The sequence below is a fragment of the Macrotis lagotis genome, chromosome 1 (genome assembly GCF_037893015.1).
Source record: "Macrotis lagotis isolate mMagLag1 chromosome 1, bilby.v1.9.chrom.fasta, whole genome shotgun sequence".
NCBI lineage: Eukaryota > Metazoa > Chordata > Mammalia > Peramelemorphia > Peramelidae > Macrotis > Macrotis lagotis.
Genome location: NC_133658.1, coordinates 731540049 through 731557466, shown reverse-complemented (window position 1 = coordinate 731557466; position 17418 = coordinate 731540049). Strand labels below are relative to the sequence as shown.

Here is a 17418-nt window from a genome sequence, read left to right as displayed (position 1 = left end):
CTCTACCCATTGAGCAATTCAACTGCCCCTATTAATGCCTACCACATGCTAAGTAATACACTAAGAACTTTACAAATATTTTCTTGTTTGATGTTCACAACACCCCAGGGAAGTAGGTGCTATTATTATCTCCTTTTTCCCTTTGAGGAAACTGAGGCAGAGAAGCAGTCAAGTGACTTGACCAGGATATCCCAGCGAGGCAAGAATTTGAATTCAGATCTTCCTGACTCCATCCCCAGTGCTCTATCCACTATACCATCCAGCTGTAAAGATCACCAGCAGTAGTACCTGGCATCCAAAGTTTAGCTCTGCTCCTTACACCTTGTTTTCATTTCCTTTGGCAAATCACTTTGCCTTTTCCTCTAATATAAAATGAGGGAATGGGGGATTGGTCTCCATAGTCCCTTCCCATTCATAACGTTATTTTTCCAGCTCTCCATCCTGTCTTTTCTCTTTCATTGCTGTTTCCTAAACATGGCTTTGGTGTGGGAAGAATGCAGTATTTTTCTCATGCTTTACCTTCAGCATTGCTACCTTAAAGTGTCATTAATAACAGGTGGCAGGATGACAATTTGATAAGACATTGTGCAAGATAGTTGTATATGGCATTCTCCACCTCCCCATGATCCCTGAGTGTAATACCTAGGTTAAAAAAAAAAGGAACAAGTAATTCTTATACTTCCCTTATGCAACTTGACTTTTTACTGAAGTTTGGCAGGAACTCTTCAGTGAGTTTTTTTTTCACATCTCTGTAAGTCAGATTATGTTTATCAAATAGAAAACATAGGAAAATCTAAAATCCTAGATCAGGAGCTAGGAGGGACCTCAAAAGTTACCTAGTTTATACATTTCATTGTACAGATGAGAAACCATGGCCCAGAATGTTTAAGTGACTTACTCTGGGTCATACAGGTAATAAAGTGTGGTGGTGAAATTTTGAATCCAGTTCCATGAAATCTCAATTTACTGTACTTTCCATTATACCATGTTGTCTCTCCAAAGGTGATCTCTTTTTTAAGTCAGGACATTTTCATTCCATTTTAATCTAATGCAGCATACCTTCAGTTAGCTCTTCATTCAAGATTAGTTTTTCTTGTGAAAGATTATCTTTTAGTGTCTTTTTCTGGGAATTTGCTCATTTTACTTTAGTTTTTGCTTTTAGTTTTAGTTTGTACTTTAATAGTTTGTAGTTTTAGTTTTGCTTTTAGTTTTAGTATGTAATGTAGATTTAGTTTTTGTTTATTATTTGTAATATCTTTGATTTTCTAGAAAAGACCCTTTTCTAAATGTGTGGTTTGTGAGCCTCCAGCATTTCACTTATAAATTAATCAAAAATTGTCTTTTTGGTTTGATGGTTTGAAGAGTTAATTTATTATATGAAGATACTTAAAAATACATTTTGTTAAATGACTAGAAATACAAGTCATGACCAAGTCTCATTCATATTGGCAGCATACATTCTGTTTGTATAAAAGTAACTTTAAAAATTCCAGTTTTCCTTAAATATTTGTGCACAAAAAGCATATACATATAAATATATATATATATACATATAGTTTCTACCCATTTGATCAAAGATTTATTAGAAAGATTAGGCTTCTGGTTCAAGATCCTTATGGACTGAGAAAACAGGCATAATTCTGGTGTTTAATCAGTACCAAAGCATTGCTTTGAAGGTCTTATCAGCAGTTTTTTCCTAGCTGAGTAAAAACTGACAAGATGCTCCTTGTTCTACCTGTACCATTCCATCCCCCTATTAATCATGAAATGAAATTTTCTATTTTAATTTTGAAATGATATTGCTTGATTTTGTTTGGAGTTACTGGGTTCTAATAGTTGGATAGCTTCATTGAAAACTTTTCATTGTCTTTGTCTAATTTGGAAAATTAGAGAATTGATTTAGGGTTTTGTCTTTTTGGTTTCTTATTCCTGTTTTATATCCTGATGTTTCTAACTATCTAACTTGTATTTAATATTCAGCCATGAAGTGTGAAGATGAAAGATGACACAGCCTTACCTTTCACAGGTACTTAACCTATCCCTTTCATTTTTGCTTTATTTCTTCTCCAGTATATCCAAGTACACTGACTACTCACCTTTGGGATTCCTTTTTTCCTTTCTTTGTACTTTGTCCTTTTCTTTTCTATGCTAATGGAACTCTGGGACTTGTAGTTTGTCAAATAAGAAAGGATCAATCCCTCTCTCATTCAACTTACCCATTTGAGAACAAAGAGATGCAGTTTGTTCTAAAGAGAGTAGAAACTTCCATAATGTTTATTGGTTTGTCTGCTTCTGATTAGTGATCCTTGTAGGAATACTTGTCTTTTCATGGCCATCTTCAAGCATAACCAAAATTTAGTTTTATTTTTCCTTTATAGGTTTCAGCTGAAGTCAAGGCCTTTCTAAATCTCCAGACCCTACTAATGCATATTTTTTAACATCCTGGCTCTTCCTTTGTCCCTTAGTGCTTAGGCCCAATGACTTAAAGGAAGGGATAGAAAAAGTGAAAGTGGACATTGTTATCTAGTTGGCTAATTACCCAGCCTCTTCTAATGTCTTACATAGGTGACATAAAGCTTTATGGATTATGTTACAAAGATTTTAAAGTGCTTAAGAGATAATATTTAGTTCACATTCTCTATATAGGAGGGAAGGAATCCCTATCAGATTAGTCAGCTGAAATAGGGATTTAGGTATCCTTGTTGCCTGACCATATTGTAGGAGATTAATTAGTGTAATTGGTTTCAGAGATGGATTTTATTTTCCTTTCCCTAGTCTTTATTTTGCCAATTTGAAAATCTTGCCCTAGTGTCTCTCGCCAAAAGCCTATATTTTCATTCTAAACTTGATTTTATGAATCACTATACAAAATCTGATACGAAAGTAACATAAATAGTTTAGATCATGTACATAAATACTGGTAATGATAACAGCATTCATCATTATAAGTCTGAAATGTGATGCTGAGCCCAGTAGCCAGCATTCATTAGACCCAATAGTCATTAAACCTAGCTAATTACCATTAGCTTCATTTGAACTGCATACAGTCATCCTGTCATGTTATCCCCAGAACTCTGTGCATATGGGTCTAGGCAGATCAGTGAGATTTGTTAAAGCCAGTAGTATAGACAGTGGTCAGTGAAATAGTACAAATATCACAATGGAAATTTCTTGGGGTGAGAATGGTTTACAGTAACATTTTCAAGGAATGGCTTTCTTTATTCTTCCCTTGTTTTCCCTTCCCAGGATTCAGAAAAGAAAATTTTTCTTTTTACTCCATTATTCTTTCTACTCCCTCATTTTACATATTCTAAGTCTAAGCTATATTAGGTTAGAAAGAGTCAGCCCAAGTTCTGGGTGCTATGATGTTCTAATCCCCACTACAGACATGCCTTTTTTCTTGCCTTTTCATTTCTTTTGTCCTACCTCTCTTCTGTCCTCTCTCCTCTCCTATATCCCATCATTATATCTTCAGTCTCCTTGTGATGCACATAGTAACTATTTAGCTTAGTGTTGACCCTCAGAGCTTTAAAAATATGCCTTTCCTGGTTTCAGTGCTGCTGGGTCACCAGTTAAAAGGGTGACCTAAGAGAATCTTAGAACAAGAACCAGAGAAACATAGTAGTCTCCTAGAAAATAGGAAATAAGAGTTGGACCAAGCCTTAGTAATCATCTAATCTAACCCTTTCATTTTATAGGTCAGGAAACCAAGATCTAAATAACTTTTTCAAGGTCATAGAGGTAAGAGAAGTGGAATATGGGTCTAGGTCTCCTGACTTCTTATACCATTGATATCCTTCTCAGAACAATCAGTTTTTTTCCCTTGATTATGGTCCAGATGCTAGACTCTCCAGGGGCCTGAGAAGATAGCTTTAGGTTATTGGGCCCAGAAATAATTGAGTTCATTTACTAGATATCTGGAGGCTTTAGAGAGAATGCCTCTGTTCATGGTTATATTCATTTTTTTTGTTAGTCTGGAAAAAACATTCTTTAAAAAATTAAAAATGGTTCCTGTAGAAAGGAAGGAGGTTAAAAACCTAAGTGTATAACAATAGAAAAAGTTAATTTATATCAGATATAAAATGCATTTACTTCTTGCAATACTGCTTTATGCTAAAGTTTTAGACTGGTGGGTTGGAGTACAAAACCACAGAATTGTAGTCTGGAGGAGGAGAGCAGCATGTGATCTTCCTTTCCAGCTCAGAGTTGTCATACGTAAACCTGCGATTGACTTCGGTGACATGGCCACAGCTGGAACGGCAGACATTATTAGGCTTGATCATCTCAGAAAGACCCGACTCTTTGCTTCTGCTGGTCACTTTTAAGCTTTGAAAAGGAAATTGAAAAAAGTTTGTTTTGTTCTCTCCTTTTCCTGGAAATGAGCTTGTTGCTTCTGTTCATGTACTCATTAGTATGCATATTCATTTTTTCTTTTAACTTTGCTCTATTTCACAGTCACAGAATACCTTCCAAAAGGCAATCATTTCATGACAGCTAGGTCACAAGAGAAAGTAGATATGTGAGTAAGTCAGGGCAAATCCACTAGCTGCTAGTGGGAAAACAATTTAAAGGTGTACATAAACTTCTTGCCAGTGGGTCAGTAATGATTGTTTACATACAATAGCACACTCTCAGCATTGGAAGGTCCTAAAAGACCAAGCCTAAACCATACTTTAGAAATCTCTTCTAGGTAATCCTCAAGTGGTTATTTATACTCCTTTTGACTTTGAAATATGTTTTCCCTCAACTCAGGAACTTTTGGAAGTATGAGAAAATAACTTTTCCCCATTGATTTAGGAGAGTTGAGCATGATTTTCTTGCATAGCCCTGCCAGTTATGCTTTATTAGCAAAAATCAATGATTTGATTTGTTGGTTTGTCTGTTCTGCCTGTAGTTTCTACACTATATGGAGGCTCAAGCCCAAGCTACAGTTCTCTTCCCTGATATTAAACCTTCCCTGTTGGAAAGGAAAGCATTGTGGAAGATAAAAATTAATGAGACTTCATATTACTATGCTTTCCTGGGGTGTTCCCAATTTTGTAAGTATAGCATTAGCAGGTTAGGTATATAATCATAAAATGAATGAATGAGGTCTCAGATATTGGAGAAAACTTCAGTGCTTGGCTTGATACCTTATATATAACCAAATAGCTAATATGGAAAACTCAGGTTTTTCTCCCTTCCTTACAATTGAAATACTCGGATTGATACTTCCACTTAAAGCAATAAATAAATAAATCATGTCCAGTGTTATAGCCTGATTGGCAAGGGTCAAATGTCCTGATTAAATTTTTAGAATTAATACAGTAAATATCATAGACTGGATTATTGGTCTGGGGTTGTCACAGTAACTTCAGGTGGGACTCAAAGCTTTTGGTGATTGTTTGACCAATTATAGTCTGTGAATGATATAAATATCCAAATGACTTTTACCAGTAAAAAGGTTCCAACTCCTGCATTAGACAAATAAGTGTTATAGTTTAATAAGGTCAGGCAACTATTCATCTTAAAAGTGTTTTAACAACAGGAAAAAGTCTTACAGGACTTGGACCTCTTGTATCCCTACCCCTTTATTGTCAGGTTAATGTAGGTCTGTCCTCTTCTCTTCCATGACTCAATACTGCATAATTATGTAGTCATATTAATGTTTAGCTGTTAAATGAAGTCAAATATATCAAATTTAGCTTTAGCACTCTGGCCTCCAATTTCCTTTTAATTTGTGACTTAGAACTGCATGGACTATTTAGATGAGTTTCTTACTGTTATAGGTCAGAGTTACATGAAATGGCAGATCAAGGTTCTTTGAGAAAAGGTTGGTCCCTTCCAGTATTAGCCTGACCAAGGAAGAGGAAGGGGCATCCACGAAGACTTGTCTCTCTTTGGCCCAGTTCCCATTCTCATGCTCAGAACAGTAGCTAGAGAAGCTGAGGTGAGGTCTGGTGAATGAGCATGGATGATAGGATATTTACTTGCTCTAGCTTTGTGCTAATTGTTTAGGTTGGACAAATTCATTATGGTAGCGAGAAAAAGACAAAAGAATCAGACACTTGGCTGCCAGAAAGTGGAAGAATTAAAGCCCTTCCCAGGGGTCACTCTTGTATGAGTGATCTTAATGAGAAACAAAAATCATCCTAAATAAAGAGATTTGAGTGTTTAACTGCTTTCTGGTTTTCAAGAACTAATCCTGGCATGATGGAAAATGGAAGAGCATTTCCCTTTAGAAAGAAATTCCATTCAATTTTCCATTTCTTTGGAACCATGCTATTTTTGGCTGATTCACCTTGACCATAAAGATTTAGAGCTGAACGAAACCTTAATATCTTTACCCACACCCCTAGGAAAAAGTTTTTTTCTCAACTTTCTCTAGTGTAACATGTAATTTTCCATGCACTTGTGAGACTAGCCAACTCCATTGACTTCTTTTATGAGTAATTACTCCTGCTTGCCCCATCATACCATTCCCCACTCTGGTTCCCACATTCCCTACCCAAACATCAAGGTGGACTTAGGTTTGCTCTCTGTCCAAGTGAAGCGCTTCAGTTCTTGGGGTGCCAACACCATGCCACTATCTGCCTGGTAGTCCTATGGGAGGAAGGATAGGTTAGGCTTTGTGATCAGCAAATGCAGAACAACATAGCCTCAAAGACTCAGACTTGACATATCCTACATTGTGTGTGTATCTGAAATCATTCCAGAAGTTCCTACTCACCATCAATTTTCCTTATAGGTATCTGTCCTCTACACTGGATCCACACAGACATATTTGAATCTACCTATTAGGTAGAGTGTTTTTGATACCAATGATCTTTCATATTGAAATTGAGTTCAGCAAACATTTAAGAAAGGAGAGAACAGTAATAATTGGAAGAATCAGAGATTTCACTTCTCAGTAGGGTCTGAGGAAAGAAAAGGATGTATGGAAATGATGGGATGGTAGTAGAATATATAAGACTGACAACAAATTTTTTATGGGATAGTGGTGAGGAATAAGGAAAAGGAAGAATCAACGATGCCTCCGAGATTATAGACTGGATAGCTGGGAAGGATGGTGGTGCTATCACTGAGGTGTGGAGACCAGATCCTTCTTTTCCCCCCTCCCCCTCCCTCCTTCCCTCTCTTCCTGACTCCCTTCCTGCCTGCCTGCCTGCCTTCTCTTCCTCTCCCTCCCTCCTTTTCTTCCTTCCATCCATCCATACCTTCTCTTCAATCCATTTTTCTCAAGTAAGGACCTTGCCTTTTACTATGCTGAAAAAAATTGAGACCATTTAATGTGAATATTTCTTTTCCCGTTCTTTTACTCTCAAAACTCATTGGCATTATTTCCCAATATCCTTTTTTCTCCTAGTTACTTTTTTTACTTGCTGAGGCTAGTATCTCTATACATACATTTGATCCCTCTCCTCATCCATAAAAAAAATCCTCACAAGATCCAACTCTCCCCTAAAACTATTGTCCTAAATGTCTCCTTTATTTCTCAACCAAACTTGATAAAGTTAGATACATTCAGTTCTTACACTTTCTCTTCTCTAACTACCTTTGAGTCTCTTCCTCCTCAACCCTTTGCAATATGATTTCCAACAATATCTGTCATTAAACTGAAATTGCTCTCTACAAAGTCTGATAGATTTTTTTTCAAGCATAATCCTCAGCAAGTGTAAAGGGGTGAGGAGTCAAAAATTGCACCAGTGTTATGAACCTGGGAGATGAATGTTGATCCTCAACAGAGATAAGGAAATATCAAAGGGTGCAAGGGTAGAAATAAAGAAGATGTTTTAGACATTTTTAGTTTGAGCTATTAATGATTGTATTTAAGTTTATGAGATATCCAGTTGGAAATGTTCAAAATACAGTTGTTGATATGAGACTGGAAATCAGTGGAAAGAATAGACCAGGGAGCCATCTGCAGAGAAATTATCATTAGACTTTTGCTATGATCCTCATTACTGAGCAGTTTTAAATTAATGCTAGCCAGTAAAGCCACAGGAGGCTCTTGACTTGCTCTGATGTCTGGTTGATAATCCAGATTAGTGCAATTCTTCAAGAACATGAATCTGTATTACTTACCTCAAACACTATGGTAGCCTTTGGGGAAAGCTCTTCAAAGGTTTTTACTCTCTGTGGGTGTGTGAATTTGAAAGCATTTACATATCTGTTCAAACAGCAGAGAGAAAGAAAAGTCAAGGATGGGAAAAGGTAGGAGACTTTGCTGACAAGGAGACTATAGGGGTACTGACTGGTACCCAAGGTAAGCAGAGACATCAGTAGGGACTGATGTGCTCTTCTCACAGGATGAAATCTCAGTAACTTTCTGGGAATCCTTGTGCTATCACTGCTACTTTCAGTAGAGTCCATTAAAATCCTCATGTCTCAAGACAAAAATTACCAAAAAATTCTTTTGCAGAGATCCTTTCTTCCACAAATGTCCTAGCTCTGCAATCTTCAGTAATCCTCCACTGTTAATGAGAGCCCACAAACTCTAGCGGACCTTCTTGAACAGTCTTACCACTTAGAGGATAACAACCTTCTCATTTGCAGAAATAACATGAAATAATGAAGGTGTAGAAGGAAGAACCTTGGATTTGAATCCCTGTTTCATGATCTATGTGACTTTCAGTAAGTCACAATAACATTCTGCTTTTTAGTTTTCTTCTCTGTAAAATGGAGATAATACCTCATCCCAGTGTTGTTGGTTAAAGGATTGTTGAAGGATAAAGTAGGATAACATTTTTAAAGTTCTTTGCAACCACAAATGCTGAACTTGGAATCAGACCTGGGTTCAGATTACTCTGAAACTCTTTTGTGCGCTCATCTTTAAAATAGGAATACTAATTTCTATGCTTCTATCTCACTGGATTGTTGTGAAACCAAGTGAGATGATATAGGCAAACCACCTTGCCAACTTTGAAGTGCTATATGAATGTTATTGTTAACATGAGTTATCATTAGTCATCATTTTCAAGCTTGAAAAGGACTTGGAGATCAGTGGATCTAACTCCTTTATTTTATGGACAGAAAAAATTATGAAGGACAAAACGTCATCACAGATGAAAGAACTACATTAGTAAGAGGTCAGTTGATTTATCCAGAAGTTATATATGCTTTGGTGTCTAGCCATCTGTACTCCCATCCCACCCTTTTGTGACTTGACTTTGGGACAACCGATGAGAATGGAGTAATTCTTGGAGCATACTCTTTTGTATTTAATCAGTAGCAAGCCTGTGTGTGGTCTTTCTTATAGAAGCACCAACTGAACTTGTCCAGGGACTAGCAAGCCAGTGGTTAGGAAAAGATGAGATTATCTAGCATGGGGGAGAATGGAAACTGTTTTTGTGGTTACATTCCTGCCATGGATTCTCTTAATAGATCTTTAAGAGTGCTAAATGGCTCACTTATAAAAGACAACTCCAAATTCACATACTGTTTGATTTTAAACATTTGAAGAGGGCCTTTGTAGAAGAATCTCTATGCCGTCTCTTTCTGGGTCCAGAAGGCAGAACTAGAACCAATGGATAGAAGTTATAGGGAGGCTAGTTTCAGTTCAGTATAAAGAAGCAATTTCTTTTATAATTGGAATAGGCTATACCCAGAAGCTAGCACACATTTAATAGCTTATATTTATCTAGCATTTCAAAGATCAAGTTTTCCTCAATGCAGTCCCATGAGGTAGATGGCACAAGTATTATTGCCTCTATTTAAAAGATCTTAGCATTTGGAATAGGAAAAAAACCCTAGAAGCCCCTTGAGGAAACTGAGACAAGGAATGACTGTGACTTGTCCAAATCACACTGCTAGTACTTACGGAAGGTTTTGAATATAGTTCTTCTTGAATCTAAGTACAATAAAATATCCACTGTACTATGCTGCCTTTTATGCTATAGGTAAATAAATTGAGGCTTTGAAAGGCTAAATGATTTGTCCATGGTCCCGTAACTAATAAGTGTTAGAAAAGGAATTCAATCAAACTCAAGTTTTCTGATTCCACAGAAATTGTGTTGAAAGAAATCTCAGAGACTATCTGTTCTAACCCTGCCTAAACAAGAATCCCCTCCACAAGATTCCCTAAGTTAGTCATTATCACGCCTTGGCTTGAAGCTCTCTAATGAGGGCAGGTTATTTTCTCCAAGGCACCATTCCCTCTTGGATAGCTCTCTGAAAGTTTGTCCTTACTTTGAGCTGAAATCTGATTCTTTGGAACTACCTTTTACTTTTAGTTCTGCTTTCCAGGGCCAAGGAAAACAAATCTAATCTTTATTTCACAAAACAGCTGTTATGGATGTAGGTTCAGGCTAAAAATCCATTAGCATTTTCTCCCAGTAGGCATGTATCATCTAGATTCTGGGAATGTCCCTAGTACTTGACCCCTAGAGTGAAGAAAACACTTGCAGGACAAACTCAACTTGCCTTAGATTGAGCTTGAACCAGATCCTTTCTGCATAAAACCCTTTGCCTCCAGACCCCCCCCTCCCAAGGAAGCTAAGTTGAGATGTCCTTCTTTCATTCTGTATTGAACTCCTTACCTTCACAGAGAATGGCTGATCTCTTGGGAAGACTCTGAAAAGAGGCCTCATGCTCAGGCTGAATTTTGATGATTTTTGAGGTCCATTCAAATGTAAGGCACTATGGTTATAGAAGGCCTTTCCTAAATTATATGCCTGCCATGTGATTTCTGTCTGTTCCTGTCCTTAGATTCAGACCCATTGTCTACTGTGGAATTTTACTCAGTGCTCCTGCCTAAGAAGGCTCTTCTGGAAAGCCTTATAAACTATGTCCTGATAGGAAAAAAAGAAACTGAGGATTCTGAGGTTTTTCTAGGATTCTTGAGTAAAAGTTCCTAGAGTTTCTCCTATTTATACATCTCACCCTAAAATGAAGGATTCTTTGTTCTCTAAAAGCATAAGAAAAATCATTTGTCTTAGTGACTATATATTGTTGACCCCAAAAGAACGTAAGCTCTTTGAGAGGAGTTATTCATTTTTGTCTTTGTGTTTCCATTGTCTAGGAGATGTTTTATAAGTTTTTTGAACAGGGTTGAGTAATCTTTCATCTTACCTGACATCATCAGAACTTCCTGAATTGAATTTTGGAGTTGAACTATCTTCTTTGAAGTAGGGTTCAGAGAAGGCAGGGGTGGAATAGGTAAACCCATTATTTCCTGTCAGTATATTATTCAGTGGGATATAATCTTTACCATCCTAAAATATAAAAAAATATAAGCTGTAATTGCACATATTATCTTTCTTTTTTTTAAAAAAAGATAAATTTGAAAAGGCATTTGATCCCTTGTAATTTAATACAGGTTTGGCTCTACCTTTTGCACATTTGCTTGAAGCAAATCTCCTAGTTTTTCCACCAATTCAGAAAACCTTGGCCTTTCTTTAGGGTCCTTATGCCAGCAATCCAACATGATTTGATAACTGTTAAAATGACATACAGAAGGAAACAAATGACCTCAGTTAATATTCTTGGGAATTGGAAGGTTATCTATATGGTGTCATTGTACCAATAAGGATTTTAAGTTCTGTCATTGCAGTTTTTTAGGGAAAGTGATGCTTTCCATCATTAGATTTGTTCAAATCATACGTACATAGTTTGTAGGAAGATATTTGCTTCTTTGATGGCACTGAAATTTGAGCAAGCTGTCACTAGATGTGGGGCCCAAATTTTTCATATTATAAGATACATGTTCTTTTCTATTAAATTGCTGAAAAAAATCATCCATGATGAGGCCTCAGACAAACAGTAAATGAGATTCTAGGTAAGTGAAGGAGCTAGCCTTCAACTGATGGCTTACGGTCCTTTCTGCTTCACAATTGGACTTCAAAAATGCACAGAAATTTTAATTCCCATTACAATCATGTCACATAATTAAAAATTTTCCTTTCATAAACCAAATTTGTAAGAAAAAAATAATGTGTGTGACAATGAACTCATCAATTTACTTTATATTTTTAAGTGATAGTCAATTTTAGCAAGATGTTAAAAACAGAAACATCTGGGTACTAATCAGGCATCCTCTTTTCAATCTTCAACTATTATTAATTCCTTTGTGAAACCTTGATTTTTCCTACTTTGCCTTCAAGAGAAAACTTCCTCCAAAATATGATACTCTGGAAAATGAAAGATTTTGCCTTTTTCTAGTGCTTGGAATTAGAATGACACTTCTCTTTTACTCCAATCTATAATTGTTCTATCAACAGAACACTATCTTTGACTGCTTTCTGTTGTTACAAAAAAATCTTAGATTGTCTTTCCCTAGACATTGAGCAGCCTATTTTTTCTTTTTTCTCCTAAAGTTCCAGAAGCAGAATAATTTTAGCTTTGCACCTGTCATATTTCAAAAGGACCAATGTAGTCTCCCTTTTACAAACTGTAGCTTTTCTTCTTTGTGACCCACTTTTCTGACCCTTTGAATTTGTTTAACTGTTTAAGATTATTCAATCACTTTACTTAGGTGTCATTCAAATTTTATAGCTTGCATTTAATAAGAGATTACTGGTATAAATTTGCTTTTTTCTTCTTATTAAGAGTCCTAAACATTTTTCTCCTAGAACAATTTAAAAATGTTAAAACAAAACTATATAATAATTTAAAAAGAGATTAATTATACTAGTAGCCAAAAAGGTCTGACCTCTTATTAACCCCCATTCCTCTAGAAGCAATTGCCATCTTAGTCCATAACCCAACCCCAATCCTAATCAACCCTGTCTTTTTATCTGGCTGTGTCTGACACTGCCATGCAGCCATCTACCTGGCAGAGCCTCCTTCTCTTCTTCTCTTTCGAAAGAAGCTTGGGGCTCAAAAATGCTCGAGGGGAGACACAGGGGCACTTAGAATGAATAAGGAGGCTTATTGGCTGCTTATCATCACTACATTCTACCTCTACTATTAGTTAAAATTACTTTGGTAAATTAGCTGGAACACTGGCAGGCTCTACTATGCTGGAAAGACTACAAAGTAGACACCTGGTACTAGACTGAGTCTGTTTCCTAATGACCAACTTTGGCCATGGCAATGAAACATAGAAAAAATTTTAAATGGCCTCCTAGTCCTGTGCAGCCTCCTTTTGCTTCTGAAGTGATGGTGGCACAAAAATGGAAAAAGGAGCAGAGGGCACTAAGAATCAAGTTTTTAGACCATCAACAAGCTTCAGCTTAGTTGTTATTTTAAAGGTTAGTTCCATGATCAATGACTAATGAATAGACATGTTGCTGGAGGTGCTGAATGATATGAACCTTCACATTCTGGTTATAAGTGAAATCCTAAGAAAAATGGAAGATACAACAAAATGGAAGGATGGCAAATGAGTATTGCTTACTGACACAAAGAAGGGAGTTGGCAGAATGAGTTCTATCATATGGCCAAACCCCACAGGAAACTATTTCATTGGATATTTCATCATCACATTGCAGTACTAATGATACAAAAAATTGTCAGGGAAATGTTTGTAGCTTATGCACTAATATTTGTTGTTGAGGATGAAGTGATAGAGAAATTCTTTAAAAAATGTATTAAGGTTGGCTAGGTGGCACAGTGAATAGAGCACTGGCCTTGGAGTCAGGAGTACCTGGGTTCAAATCCGACCTCAGACACTTAATAATTACCTAACCATGTGGCCTTGGGCAAGCCACTTAACCCCATTGCCTTGAAAAATCTAAAAAAAAAAAGAATGTATTAAAATTCTCCATATCAAATCTGCATATGCTTTGATACTTGATGACTTTACTACAAAGAAAGGTGAGGATAGAAATATATGATAAAATATGTCTAAGGAGAAAGAGATGAGAGAAGTCAAACACTTGTTTATTTGGAAGCCTCATCATTCCTGAACATATTTCTTCAAAAAATGAATTGGAAGGGGTGGCTAGGTGGTGCAGTGAATAAAGCACCGTCTCTGGAGTCAGGGGTACCTGGGTTCAAATCTGGTCTCAGACACTTAATAATTACCTAGCTGTGTGGTCTTGGGCAAGCCATTTAACCCCCGGTTCCCTTGCAAAAAAACCTACCTAAAAAAATTAATTGGAAGGAGCTAGATGTGGCGAGCATAAATAACATCACAAAAAAAAATGAAAGTGACCACATTTTAGCAAATAGGAAGAGACATCTTATTAGTGTAGTTTTTATTCCTGAGTCAGCTGCTGTCTAGTCAGACCCTCAACCAACTTGTCAAAGCTCAGATCAGAATTTATAATAAGGAAATAATGAGAAAAATATATATAGAACTTAGTTTTAAAGGTTTAATCTGAATTTTTAAACAAATTATTGGAAATTAAAAACTGGGAAGTGAACAATAAAAATGATACAAATAACTATAATAATTTCATCTAAAAGTTAAAATAAGATAAATTATTTGCCACAACAAGGAGACTTATAAGAACCCAGATATATCTTAGCAAATATTTAATTTATTTGCCGAAAGGAGAGTGATGGCTGCAAAGACAACACTAGATTAGAATATAAATAACTGTAATATCTTACAAAGAAGTATGATGAATGATGATAGGAACAAAATTGGTTCATAAGCCAGAAGGAAGCTATGGAGAGTAAAACTAGTTAAAAGAAAGCTTGGTAAGATGCTAACCAAGTGAAATCTTCCCAAGGTAAAGTGGTTCAAGTGGAAAGACTAGGGTTAGAGGAACTATCTTTGATTTTTATGGTCTGCATGATTTCAGAGAAGTCACAATCTCCTTGGCCTCAGTTTCTTCATCTGGAAAGCTGGACAAGAGGAGTTGGACAAGGTTGTTGCTGAAATTCTTTCCCATTTTATGTCTATGATCCTAGATTCAAAAGGTATTCAAGAATGAAAACAAAAAAGATTTGCAAAAAAAAAAATTCAACAAACTGCCTTCTCTATCAAGGAGACTTGAAACCCTAAAATCCTGGAGATGTTTATAGAGGAGACAGAAATTGCTCTGAAGAGAGAACAAACATGTTGAGCAGTCATCCTGGAACAGATACACACATACATACACACACACACACACACACACACACACAGAGCACACACACATAATACATATATGTAGTTGGTGACACAGTTTTAAAGGTATTGAGGAATGATAGGAATTACAAGAAATTCAATGGAAGGGAAAATAACAAAAGCGTGAAAAAAATCTCAGACCTTATTCTTACCAAAATTGACCAATGGAACATCAGTAATTACTAACACATATAGCTACTCTCCTATCTAAAAAAAATCTTTTTGTGGGTCTCTATATAAGAGTTGAGGGTGGGGGCAGCTAGGTGGTGCAGTGGATAGAGCACCGGCCCTGGAGTCAGGAGTACCTGAGTTCAAATCTGACTTAGACAATTAATAATTACCTAGCTGTGTGGCCTTGGGCAAATTACTTAAACCCATTGCCTTGCAAAACAACAACAAAAAAAAAGAGTTGAGGGCAATCTTAAATGAGAATATTAGTAAGGAACAAATAGACTTTGATAGATAATGTTCAACAATGGATTACAGCTTTTCTTTTAGACAACCAAATAAAAATATGTCCAGAAGAAATATCCTATTGTACTTATTGGTTTTTTTTTTAGGTTTTTGCAAGGCAAATGGGTTAAGCGGCTTGCCCAAGGACTCACAGCTAGGTAATTATTAAGTGTCTTAGGCTGCACTTGAACTCAGGTACTCCTGACTCCAGGACCAGTGCTCTATCCACTGTGCCACCTAGCCACCCCAAAGATCTTATTGTTTTTTGATTACGAAAAAAATTGACTTGGTAAAACAAAATGCCCCCTTATAGGCTCTTTTACAGTAAGGTTTCTCCCATCTCTTCATTAAGGTCATTAAGGACTCTTTGGAAGCTATAAGAACAAAAATAATCTTGTTCAATGGGTTTCTGATAAAAAAGCATCAACTGAGATGCAAAAGAGGCAGATGCATGCTAACTAAAGATCATTTGGCACCATGATGATGGTATTATTCACGGCAGAGTCCAAGTTGAGTGGCAGTTTCTAGGGGAATGGTGAGGTTCCCCAGATGATTGTATTTATGACTTTGTGTTGATTGTATCAAACTCTTAAGACATTCCAGATACTCCTGGAAGACATCTATTGTCCCTCAAAAAACCAAATTCTATTTCACTTGATGATCTTATCAGTTGCAATGAATTCAATTAAAAAAAAGAAAGAGGAAGGAGGAAGAAAAGGAAGAAAAAAAGAAAGACAGAGGAAGAATTATTCATGATGTATAGATGTGAAGGGGTTGTGATCTATACCAGTGAAAGGAATCCCCACTGCTGAAAGCAGCTGGAGTTGGCTAATTCATTGATGAACAAAAAGGCAAGAGCAGAAGCTCTTCAGTTGAAAGGAAATTAGAGGAAACTGGAACCTATACAACCAGGCATATATGCAGAACTTTCCACTGGCCATTTTTTCTGTTTTCCTCCATGCCTATCCCCTGACCCACTGCACTTCTTGCTAGCTCCCTTGGATTCTGCTAATCTTCTGGTTTGCACTCTACTTTGGCTTCAAGCCCTGCCTGTGGACTCTGGCCTTTTGGCTCCATGGTTCCTTATCTTAGCTTGCTTTTAAATTAAGTTTATCTACTACCTGCTCAGAAATGACCTTGCTATGGCCTCTTTTCCCCAAACTTTCCAAATTGAGGAAACTTCAATCAGCATTGTAGAATCCTTCTAACCATAGCCCATGGTGAGTTCTACTCCAGTAGCCTTACACCAATGAAATTACAGATCCACCAAAATACAATATACCCTTTATAAGGTTCCTAAGTACTTGAACTGATATTTCCATTTTATTTCAGGGAAAAGTAAGATTTAAGTGACTTGTCTAAAGTCCTGCTGCTACCAAATTATGCAGAAGCACTTTAAAGTGCAAAGTAGGATACCCAAAATGGCAGGTTCCCTTAAGTTGACTGAGCAGTGATAGGAAGGGGATTGATTCTTGGTTCTTGTCCAGTTCTGACTTCTTGCTTGTCCTTGAATGGAGAGGAGACATTCTCCTGTTTCCTATGTGAGAGAGGTAGCTGAGATTAGCTTTTAGAGCTCAGATCCAGGGGCCTGCCACAACTCCTTTCTAATGTCTGCAGAGACTCCTCTTCCCCCATGCCTCTAGCAGCCCTGACCTTTCTTCTCTTCTTGCAATACTGACCACCAGCTAGGTAATGTACATAGATCACAACTTATTCTCTAGGAATTGAGTCTAAGGCAAAATTATGAATGTAGCTCTAATATCCAATCTACATATCCAGATAACATTACATTTAGATTCAAGTGATTTTTAATAATAAAACTAATATTGGCTATTATTTATATAGTACACTGCTCAATGCTTTATGGTTATGACCCATTTTATCTTTAAAATTCTGAAAGGGAGGTGTTTTTATGAAACCCACTGTACAATTGAAGTAAGGCAAACTGAGGTTATGTGACTTGCCCAGGCTGTGTTTGTGTGTGTGTG

The 17418-nt window shown here is 36.7% G+C and overlaps 1 protein-coding gene across 1 annotated transcript in view; it reads right to left on the bottom strand.

Moving 5' to 3' along the window:
- Positions 1–1327: 1327 nt before the first annotated feature.
- The window catches only part of FLT1 (fms related receptor tyrosine kinase 1), a 179997-nt gene continuing 163906 nt past the window's right edge, over positions 1328–17418 (bottom strand). The window contains exons 26-30 of the mRNA XM_074216144.1: positions 11309–11414; positions 11050–11192; positions 8065–8149; positions 6488–6582; positions 1328–4326 (exon numbers count right to left, since the gene is read on the bottom strand). Coding sequence (XP_074072245.1) covers positions 4122–4326; positions 6488–6582; positions 8065–8149; positions 11050–11192; positions 11309–11414 — 634 coding nt within the window. The 3' untranslated portion in view covers positions 1328–4121. The remainder of the gene's footprint in view (positions 4327–6487; positions 6583–8064; positions 8150–11049; positions 11193–11308; positions 11415–17418) is intronic.